The following is a 12,020-nucleotide window of genomic DNA, read 5'->3' as shown; positions in this document are numbered from 1 at the left end:
GTGCAGCCCCAATTTATTTTAGACTGATAAGACAGTTGTATTATTTTTACATAAAAAAAAAAAAAAACCCTGCCTGGTGCAGCTGTAAAATACAAATCCGTCAACTACATGCATATCTTCAATTAGAATAATGGAATTTGTGTGAAGACAGAAAATACAAAATACCCTGTAATTGGGAAATCTCTTGTCTCTCTGTCTGTCTGTAAATCTTGATCTCTTGTAGCACCGGGACAACCTCCACTCAATGTAGAATGGACCATGATTGGCTCCACCCTCACCCTACACTGGGATCCTGTAGTTGCCATGGATACCGAGTCAGAGGTCACTGGATATATGGTAGGTGCCATACCTCTGTGATTTTCAGATTTTTTTTTTTTTACCCCCTCAAAATCAAAGATCACCGTTTCTACATCAGTTAATTTTTACATCAATTCACTTTGCTCGGCCTCGTCTGGTTACAGGTGCTGCTGAAGAGGCACCGCTACAATGACGTCAACATTATCTTGACCAACAAAACCACCGTGGAGCTCAGCCTCTCTGCCAATGACAACTATCTCATCCAGATCAAGGCCCTGAGCGAGGGCGGTGAAGGTGTGGGCAGTGAACCCATCCACATCCATAAATTAAGTGAGTCTGCCCTGCTCTCTGTCTCCATATCGTCCCTCTTTGACCACTGATAAAGCTTTAGTGATGTTTCAATAATTCGAAAAGAACATTTAATTTGGCTTCATTGCATCCCTTCCCAACCATGTGTAATAGACTTATTTCGGGTGCGAGAAAAGCGACCTTTTTAGAAATGCGTGCACGGTGTCATCCATCTCTGCCATTGGGTTATTATTCCTTGTTGACTGGCTGCACAGCGCTGCAGCATATAAAACAGTTCTGTGCTCCCATCCCCCTGCTGTGCAAAATTGTGAGGCGGTTCAGTTTGCCGCTCTGCTCTTTGATGTGATACAAACCTTATCTTCTCAGTATACTTTAATGGCCTCTCCTGTTGAAAGCCATTAATAATGTAGATATGGGAAAATTCACAGTTGCTTTTTGATTTATGATGACTTGTCAGAAAATTTAGAGGATAGCCGGCCAAAGTGTTTCCTTATGTTGATACGTGGGATATTTTTGGTTCTTCAAGAACTGCTCTGCTGGTTTTGGTTTCAGGCATGGGAGCACGAGGCTCAGGATCAGCTGGTCTCAGCCCGATGTGCCTCTCTGCCGTCCTCATCAGTGCACTGCTCTGCTCCTTCTGGTGATGTCTAATCAGAGCCCTTGGAGCGCCCTCGCTCCCCTGTCCCTTCAGTCAGCTTGTCCTCCGTTAACCCTCCACTGGACTGGCAGAGGGCCCAGACTTCAGTGGCAGGACTTGAAGGAACTGGGATGTAATGGACTGGAATGGACCCGACTGGACTGAACTCTTAAAGGGGCCGTGCCGCTGATTTTAAGGACGGTCAGATAGAGACGTGACGATTTGTGTGCATGATATCTTTCAGTATTTCTTCCACCGTCATAAGTGCCACCATGCTCTAGGTCCATTTAAAGTGTTTTTTTTTAGCCCATGAATATGCTTCCGTTTGGAAGTTATGATGTCTACATGAGCTACGTTTGATGAGGATCTTTGAAGATACTAATGCCTTAAATCCATTTTACATATACATACCAAAGTAGGTGTCAGAAAATTTTGCTTTATGAAACTGTAAAATCCTTCTTTTTTTTTTTCTTTTTTTTTTTCGGCTGATCAATGTTTTTAAAAGTTTTTATCCTATAGTGAGGTTAAAAAAGGTTTGGCAAAGCTAAAGTATATTAAGAAAGACTTCTCAAGGTCAAAATCTCAACATAATGACCAGCCACTAGCCTACAATAACGGTTTGTCCCAATATTATAGAGCAGATTGTCTTTCAAGAGGCCTGCAAATTCATCTCATTGTTGAAACTAAAGGTAACTGCATTCACGGAGTATCTCAGTTATCTCTTACCCCCCTCTTTCCAAGATGCACTGTTAAATCATGGATTAATTTTTTATTTTTTTTATTTTTCCACCTGCTGCTGCTGCAAAAAACCTTCTCATTGCATGCTTAGTGTTTTTAGCTGGCTTTGTCAAATGAACGAGGGATGCATAGAAAATTGATGAACTGTGCCTCAAACCCACTTATCTCTGCATACTGAAATAATATTAAGTCTCTTACGGAGCAACAAGCTCTTGAAGTTAAGACCTTCTCTACAGTACACTGATAGGTCTTGGCATTTTGTTCTCTATCTCATGCTCTACTAAATAATAAATGCCTATCATACTGTGCATTCTCGGTCTAGAGAAATGTTAGGATTGCAGAGAATAGAGTAGTGTGGTGTTACTATGTCAAGCAGATCCCATGTGTACTGTTCCTCCTCTACATTTAGACGACCTGTGTTCTAGATACGTATATCATATTACAACATGTACTACAACCCTGATGACCAGTTGGCCCGGTGCACAAAGGACTACAGGATACTAGTGCCTTCACTAGAATTCACACTGTTTTTTTTTTTCTTTCTACTTCTTCTTCGTCTTCTTCTTCTTCTTTTGAAATGTCTTAGCAGAAAGATTTATGTTTCAGAGGAGAAACTGTTTGCTTTTCTTTCATAGGAAATTAGACAAGGAACAAAGGAGAGGAATCTCAGTGGCAGAATGTAGAGCCCATTAATGGAAAGGGTATGCTAATTAATTATTCATAGAGACAAGCATACTCGAGCACCTACAACAAAAGGGGTTGAAAGCTTTAGGAAAACCACGATGGATTGAGATATATGGTGGAAATTTGGGTCCTCATATTTATGGTCTGTGGCATAGTAAATGTACGATTCCATCCGTAGCATAATTTATGGGCTATTAAGGTATCTGAATAAAAGATGGCAGAACCATGTTGAAAGAGCACTGACTGGAAATGAAGCGAAAGGTTGGCTGTCATTTTAACCCCGCCTCAACTTCGACCCCACCCTCCCCGAACCCATTGGACACATACCGTACTGAACAGCAACAGCAAGAACAATGTCATTCCGCTGCGAGAGCTACTTTCCTCTCTTTTATCATGTGGATGGGTCTGTCAGAAATCATCCATGTAAGAGCCGAGGTGTGATTATTGGAGTCGTGATAATAGTCGCAGGATCTGGAGGGATACAGTCAACTGCACTGCTACACATAACTGTGCCTTTGCCGAACACAGGGCTGTGTACGGTCATTAGCTTGGAGGCTGTCATCGCCTGTATTTTGCACTCCCTTCCCCAAAGTCGAATGAAAGCACAAGGAATTGATGCAAGGTGACTGGATGTCCTCGCTTAGCTGTCGGAACAGGTGTGCAGACCCCAGAGGCCTCGTAAAAGTCCAACCAGCCGACATAATCAGGCTGTCCTATCTGCTCCTTGACTGGTTTCATAAAGCTCTGTGCTCGTTGATTAGACTGCTGCAGACCAGTCAATGGGATATTGATTTTCCTGCCCCATTATTACAGCTGTCACAATTCAGCTGCTTGATTGACTGATGGCCACGGTCTTATTGCGCTTGTTTTGTTGTGTTGCAGCTCAAGATGCTTGAGATGTCCTCCAGTACTTAAATCCCTATCAGATCATTTTGTTTGCTTTTTTTCCATCCTATATTTAGGTTATAAAAGTTTTGTTTAGTTTTTGAGAAGTCTAACTGTATTTGCTCAATTAAAACTTTTTTATAGCCGAGTTTTTCACAGGATCACAAGTATTTCCTAGTGTACATGATGATTGAATTTGAGCACTGGCCTGAAAATTGGCTGGCTGGTTAGGTTTCTGTAAATCTCACACACAGCTTCTCTTGGGATGACAGACTAGCAGGATCTAGCAATAGTTTACTGTATCTCTGTTTCCCACAGCACAAAGTAGAGCCAGCACTGGAGCCATATTAACTGGTTTGTCTGCTTTTGAAAGAAAAAAAAAAAAAAAAAAAAGCACATTGGAACATGAGTAAATCCAAGCAGTGTAACATAAATATTTTTTTTAATCATATTCAAATAGAAAAAACCCATCACCAAATTGCCCAGTCGTACATCATTAGTTTACAGTGATGCCGTGGTTCCTCTCCAGTTATTTACACAGCTCCGGCTTCAGCTCAGTGCTCTTTGTTGCCTCCGCTCATGCTCACAAACAAAAAAAGTACTGTAGTTTTCTGTCCATGTGCTTTGATAATGATACCACAAAGTAACAATCTATACCGAGTGAGTAATATCAGTTAAATCATTCTGTTAACCACCAGACTATCAGAATGATTTCAGTATAGTAATTACAACACAACAATACATAATTCTGTTTATATCCCCAAATCTACTTGTTTAAACTGGATTATACTAGGGATAAGGTAGTTGTTGATAGAAAGGAGTGTATTGGTACAATGTAAATAGCTTGCATATATTTTTAAACATGGCCAGCAAAGACAACCTATTGCTTTTATATAGTGTGTTCCTCAACCTTAATACTGGTGTATTAATCAATGATCTCTGTGAGATACTGACATGTAGAACAGCATTTTCATATTGAAAAGTAACTGTTTTGTCTTGTATACTAAAATTGTGCATGTTAATCATTGTTTTGTGAATTTGTGTTGATTTTTTTCTAAATCTATAACTTAATAAAAATGTCTATTCCAGCAAGGTGTCTGTTGAAATGCCACCAACAACCCACATACATCCCTATCCATTCAGGACAGGCTGAGGTTCACAATTACACCTTGAGCTTTCGATGTTTGTTAAAGCCGTAATCAAGACCATATTTCTTAAATCCAGGATCTTTGCGTCAGGTTCAAGTCCAAGGGGATTAGTTAAGACCAAGCCAACGGAAAGATTTGAGCAAATCGAGTCCTATTCAAGGACAAACAAGGCAATGAATGGTTTTCCTTATGTAAAAATGATGCTTAAGAAGATATATATATATAAAAAAATATCTGCAAGAGCTCTGTATAACACCCTTCAACATTCACCTCATCAGAACATGCATGGTCTTGTTCCTTAAATTGTGTTACTGGTGTGAAATTGAACAAAATATCATTAAAAAAACAACCATTTTAACAACAATACTATCAGTCAACATTGCTACAGCCTTATTTAGAGCTTAACTCAGACTGATAACTAGCCATGATTTTAATGAGACTACCTTCTGTGTAGATATTGCATAATGCAGCACACTGATGGTTACAACATAGCAATGTTTAATTGAGCCGAAGGTGTTTCCTTCTATAAGACGTGGATCTCAGAGCTCAATAAGTCATCAGAAAAAGCTGTACTCGTGGAATTCACACATCAATGATAAGCGAGCCTTTTAAGTTGGTGGGATCTGCACCGGATTACTTTATGCCATAGCAATTTGTAGAGCAAGACTGTTTTAGTCTATGATCAACCGTTTCATCAAAGAGTTGTGGTGATTTCTCTATTGTGCATTTTACCCATCGTTAGCCCTGCTCAGGCACAGTATCTATGGAGTTTCTAAATAATGTATGAGACCACATGTGTTCAGCTTGTTTACATGTCTTAAGCGAGGTTGATCATTTTCTTTCACCCCCGGTTGCCCTTCTTGGCTAGTTTTCACCAAGTGAGAGATGTACGCTTTCACACATGCATGTAATCATCATTTACATTTACTCCGCTGATGTAATACCACTGCTTATCCACTTTTAGTCTGTTCTGTGTGAAAAAAAGGAGATATTTTGAGATAACTGACTACAGTACATGTGTGATTACGAGCTTTGATGATAGTGTTAAATAATTCAAATATGATGTGGAAATCTGTGAATTATACTTACTTACTTGATTATATTTCACACATTTTAAATTATGTTAAAATGACATGGCATGTTCACAAGTTTCATAAAAGTTTCATGAAATGCTCAGTGGTCAGAATTTCAAAATAAGTGTCCTCTGACATTTTTAGGATGTTTTGGGGGGGGGTGAAAGTTGAGGTAATGGTAGTAGTAATGCTACAAACAGAAGCAGTGTTATCATTTGTAATTGGAGGGATCTGAAGAGCACATTCATTACAATTCTATAGTCACAGCTGTAGCAATATTTTCATATCAGAATTGGCAATGTTTTGCTGTATTCATCACTTATCTACCTCTGTCAAATGAGGACAGGATAGAGTCAAATGTGAACACTCATTAAAACCAGTCACAGTGTTTTCCTGTTGATATTTCATGTGCTTAGGGAAATTTCTGAAGATTTTGAACTTCTGTCTTGGGATCAGGTCATTCTTATCAAAAGACTGTACTTGTTCCAAATGGCGCATAATTAATGGCCTGAGCAACACTGAGCTTTTCACTAACTGAGAGGTAATGTCAACTTCATCAGACAGTGGCCCATGTGAACCGAGACGTTGGTGGTAAACACAGTGTCAGATTAAAGTCGGGGACAGACCACAGACTGCAGAGATATGTTATGTTTTACTTCAAAATACACCGGTTTATCAAGTACTATAATGTCCACTGAGTAATGATTTATTCTTTATTATTATTTCTCCATTTATTATTATTTAACATCACAGGATGCAGAATTGTTCTTAGACTCTAAAGGGAATTCCTAAAAAATCATTGGAATGGCATTCGGGTGACATCCATTTGACTTCTGGTGTGAACTATAAATAAAGAGCGAGGAATCGTGGGTTTCTGTTCAACAGTAACAGTGCTCTGCGGCTTTGTCCCTAGGCATTATGGATGCTCCATCAGTGTTCACTAATTAGGAGGGCACCTTTTCAACAGATGACAAGGGAGGGGACACAGAATGAAGGTTTGGAAATTAATCACTGAATTTTATTAATGAGGGGGTATCTGCCCTGTGTGGCCGGAGAACAATATGAGAAGAAGTGATCAGAGGCAAGCCCCATCCATCACTCTGGAAAATGGAGACACCAGCATGGTAAAGCTTTCAGAAACGATCTTTAATGTGCAACCGACTGAGGAAAAGAGCAGGGATCCAATAAGGAATACTTAAGAGAGCTAAAACACACCTTTTCCTTTCATTCATTATCTTCAGTAGCACAGTATTTCTCTGCAACAACAAACCTGCACTGAATATATGATTTCAGGAACACTTTGACCCTCCAGTGTACAAAATTGTTGCCATTGTTGAAAAGATGATTTCCAGTCTTCAGTTTGAGTGTACATACAAAGAATCCTGTTTAAAAAGAGAGCTCCCGGAAGTCACCTTGTTCCCATTCCCTTTGCTATAGTGACCTGAAGCATGTTTCCAGTTTGCTATGAAGAAATGCTGTTGCATCCAGGGACCTGATATTTTGCACGAGCTATAAGAGTGTGACGCAATGCTGTCATGAACGGAATGCATTTCTTTGAACGCACACCTGCTCTTTTTTGACATGAGCAGTCATTTTTTCTGAATGAGTATGAGGCGACTTATCCCTAAAAATAATCATTTTCTCAGATTGCTTCTATGCAGACTCCAGCTTTCCACTTATAACATCCAGTCATCATAACATCAATAGTATGAATTACATGTTACTCCATTACCAAATCAGCAGGTGCTGACTGCGGTTATCCTTTACTTTGATACCACACACATTTATAAATAAATGAAAAATGAGGCTATACAACATCTAATGGTATACACTCAGTATCAGGCCTACCATTAAGTATTCCCACTCATGTTAAAACTGCACTAGGCAAAACTTGAATGTAAAAATACAACAGTTTTTTGAGCTTAAATCACACCTCTCCTCCCACAAGCAATGATGAATCAAAGCATGACTATTTAAGAGACAGTACAAAGTATCTTATAAACAATATTCTGTCCAGAAAAAGCTTGACTCACCAACATTAGGGGCTCTATTTTCACGTCGGTGGAGACTGCGTTAGCAAAGGGTTATCTTCACTAATTTAGTGGCTTGCTATAGTACTGCTTGCGCATGAAAATGACCCGGGAGCACATGAGAAGGAGATGTTGATACAAATAGAAAGAGCAGTGCAATTTTGGTGTCTAGAAATATGTGCAAACAATCTCTGCTATTTTTGCAGCTTTAGTTTTAGTTGGAGGCATGCTCACATACACCTCTCCAAAATTACATAAACTTTTAATGTATGCTACGCTTGCCTGTTTGACTTTGAAATAAATTATTCAACCAGTAGACAAGTATACTTGCACATCAAAAACATGATTTTAATTTGATTAAGGCAATGATGCCAGTAAGGCAGACTCTGTGTTGGGTTCAGGCTGATTCTTACCAGTATCTGTCATCCACAACTACTTGGAAGATGTTTGACAGCTTTCCCTTATGGTAGATTAAATCCCTGCAGCCATATGAAGGCAGCAGGATCCAGTATGTTGTCCCATCTGTAGCCTCTAATTTCAGGGACACAGTGCACATTTTCAAAGTGCTGAGCAATTACACATGTGTTAACCAATGTGGCTACCTGGATTAAATGTACAACCAGCACTAGGCTTGTTCAAAAGTACACAAACTTCTTTGCCTTTGTACACACCAAACTGGTTTGATCTAGACTGCCAATCATCAGCAATCCTCATTCCTCATACCATGACGTTTGCTGTAACTGCATGTGTGAGACACTGTCTACCAAAATATCACATTATGATCATCACACATGGAAAACATGATGACCAGGCTATCGCCATCTCCAGGAACATGAACTCACCTCAGAATCTGCCCATACTGAAATATTTGGGATGCAGTATATTCATATTTAGGGCGTATACTCTTATTTGGGGTGTCATATAGTCTGCATGACTGCATATCAAGAAAAGAGCACTGACTACTCTGGGAAGAAGATGGTCTGGACAGTAATTCACATTACGAAAATCCAAATTGATTGTCCTATTGGGACTTCTTCCCCTGGTGGAGATGCTCCATTATTGCCCACTGCAATATGCAATATGCCAACAACTTGCCACACAGAGCCTGATTGATTGTTACTGTACACAGCCAGGCTTTGTTTCAACAGAAGTAGATAGTGAACTTACCTCATGCTCGACCCCATCAATGCCTTGCACTTGGATTTAACAGCATGACCAACTCAATGATGAGTCTCCTTTAGTGTTACTGCACCTCCACACTCCAGTCTTCTGCAAGCTAGGTTCTGTGTCCCAGAAGTGAGAACATATTGGCAGAAAGACCCAGACATAGGCATATCTAGGGGATAGAATCTGATCAATGGACAAAGCGTCAAACTTGTCGCTCAGTTCACTTGTGACAATGCTCCCAAAAACTATCCATGACAGTGCCACCAGCAGTCCCATCATTTCTTTGTACCACTATGCTGGGATGCAATCTGCACTCATTCTAATCTTTTGACATGAAGTTGAGAGACTGAGGATTTAGAGGTATGATCAACAGCTATCGGCTCTCCTTTATCTTAAAAAAAAAGGTGTGGATCAGACTCCTCCCTGTCTGTTTATGAGGGCCACTGCTGTCCAGTTGTCCATTCTGGTTATCAATGAGGCGAAGTATTGAGTGATTAACAGGACTGCTGTCAATTCAACTCAGCTTGTGTTTCAGTGGTCCTCCGCACAACACCTACTGATTTTCTGAGGCACACATCCCCCTCAACCCCGTGAGAAATCCATGACAATCAGCACCTGCTGCAGGAGGGCACCAGGTGGTGTTTGTTTTGCCAGTGTTAGCATCCTCCTCCCTCCCATCCAATTGTCCAGGTCCATCCTGAATGTCTCTCAGGTCGAAATGCAGCGTGATAAACCAGCTCTGCAGGTTTCTCACTGAAGCAGCCCCAGGGGAGCCCCAGTGGGATGTGCTGTTGATATGAGGCCGAGGAGATGCATCACAGTGAGTTCTGCAACCGCCTTGTCCTGCAGCATCACAGCACCACAGCGCTCCATAATAGCCCTCCTTCTGGGTACTGACAGACTGCACTCCAAAATATAGAACCTGTTGGCTTAGCCGAGATGTGCTCTTCTCCTAACTGATTGTAAAACCAATCTACATTAGATATTACACCAAGTGAACTATCTGAAAGTTGTCCTCCTTTGGATGCTCTTTTGTGATGGGATAATATGCTTTGATGTTATTAAAATCACATTTTTGCACTGTTAGTCCTTTGCCACCAAAGGAAGCAGGGTGGAAGGAGGTTGGTGCAAATTGTTGGCCAAGGGGAGAAAGAAGGTGCCTAACTGGTTGTACTGGATGCTGAGTCAGGGTCTCTTCTTAGGTACGGGTTAGCATGAGGACAATCCCTCAACACAGATCAGTTGGGGGTCCCCCTGTACCTGGAAGACATCACCACGGGAGGGCAAGTGTCAAGCAGGGCAAGACTGGCACCATGAGTACCATAGATGAATCAGGCCGGGAGGAAAGCACAAATCTGGAGCTAGAGAAGTCTGACAACATGGACTCTCTGTCCTCCATTGTAATAGGTCCACAAGTTTAACAGGTTTGTGGAGTGTGGGCCTTGTGAAAGAAACTCAATCATGTCCATTTCTTGTTTAACACAAAAAACAGAGGACAGGCGGCATTGTGAGGGTGGTTATAGGAATCAGCTCTTTTAGTGACAGGGTGAGATGCTTATTGTCGTTAACGAAACATGAATGCACACTCACTCTCTTTGACAGCTAACCCCCCACTCATGTCTGTCTTTTTTGCAAAGAGATTGAAGAGTGTTGCAACTCGGGAGAAGCAGAAAGAGTCCCAGCCAATTTGAAACTCTACATACTTCAAAATTTCTATTGCCTCTCAACATCTTCACTCAATTGTGAGCACTGTCTATAGAGATGTCCTCTGCCTGAGAGTGTGGGGCAAGTTTGATTCAGAAGTGTGAACATTTAGAGCATTCAGAGCTGGCTATTTTGCCTGATGAAGGTTTTAGTGGTGTAACAATAGCATTAAAAATACACTTGAATCAGTGTGTGACTAATTTATTTACTTTTATTTTGTGGTTATTTTGCATGAGCCGGCTGTCAAATCCAACTTTGGATTTGTTGCTACACATACCACGGTACAAACTGATCTCACCATTTCAACATTTGCTATATCTGTAGGCTATGCCATTCATCTGTCACTGCCCACACCACAAGTAGCAATCCTCTCTACACCAGAGAAGGAAGGCCAAATTACCTTGGTCTTGTGCATTCTCCACAATGGTGTTACATAACGTGATGTACCAGCAAATCTAGCCCCTGCAAAGGACATGCAAAATGGCCCTACAGAGACCTGAATATAGAAATGGCATTAGCATTCACAGCAATCTTTTGCACGACTTTGAAATAACAAGTGTAATTTTAAACAATCATCCTGAATACTGATATTAATTCAGTTTAAACTATATCCCCACATGGCTGAAACAGTTCTGCACAAAAAAGTTACGCTATCAGCAAAAGCATTCGTGTTGCCTGTGTATGCATTCTATCTTCAGACATGTGCACTATTCAATTCACTTTCACATTTTGATACCTTTAGACAAGAACATCATGTCTTGAAAGTTATTTGAAATACTTTTATGCAGTAGAGAATTGTTTGTCAAATTTATTTTTCCCATTTCACCATGACTACAGTGCAAAAAACAGAAGTGGGAGAAATCAAGGCCATTTCCAGATGAACTCCCAGGGGAAGGTGTCCAATGTGAAAGAGCAGAGGGGGGTTTCAATGATATTTTCAAGAGTCTGATGGTGATGCTCTGTATATCGACAACCTGAGTAAGTTGTTGTAAATTGGTTAATTTTATGTTGTACATGTCTGTATAAATGGCTACAGCCTGTGAAGCTTTTTGAACTCTTTTTGCACATAAATAAAATTGTATCAGAAAATTCAATTGCAATGGCAGTGCAGGCAAGTTATTTTCTCTAAAAATGTGCCCCGAGTGCAGAATTTGGTTGGCTATAGCCCAGCCCCCATCTATAGTGGTTTACTCCAGTTGAATCACGTCTCCTTAGAAATACTGAAAGTGGTGGATCAAGGTACTTTTTTGGCCTGAAAGCTGCGGTGGCGCTTCTTAACCCTTACCTTAACCACAGCCTGGAACGCAGCACGCTTTGCGGTCAAATCTGAAGGCAAAATCAATGCACT

At 40.6% G+C, this 12,020-nt stretch overlaps 1 protein-coding gene and 1 long non-coding RNA gene across 2 annotated transcripts in view; one reads left to right on the top strand and one right to left on the bottom strand.

Moving 5' to 3' along the window:
* cntn3b (contactin 3b) overlaps positions 1-1,250 on the top strand; it is a 40,789-nt gene extending 39,539 nt beyond the window's left edge. Inside the window, exons 21-23 of the mRNA XM_030051228.1 lie at positions 224-336; positions 462-627; positions 1,159-1,250. Coding sequence (XP_029907088.1) covers positions 224-336; positions 462-627; positions 1,159-1,250 — 371 coding nt within the window. The remainder of the gene's footprint in view (positions 1-223; positions 337-461; positions 628-1,158) is intronic.
* The window catches only part of LOC115359032 (uncharacterized), a 396,103-nt gene that overhangs the window by 25,384 nt on the left and 358,699 nt on the right, over positions 1-12,020 (bottom strand). The gene's annotated exons all lie outside the window — the stretch shown is intronic.

The sequence above is a fragment of the Myripristis murdjan genome, chromosome 5 (genome assembly GCF_902150065.1).
Source record: "Myripristis murdjan chromosome 5, fMyrMur1.1, whole genome shotgun sequence".
Lineage (NCBI taxonomy): Eukaryota > Metazoa > Chordata > Actinopteri > Holocentriformes > Holocentridae > Myripristis > Myripristis murdjan.
Note: the sequence above shows the minus strand (reverse complement) of the source record. Positions and strands in the feature narration are given on the sequence as shown.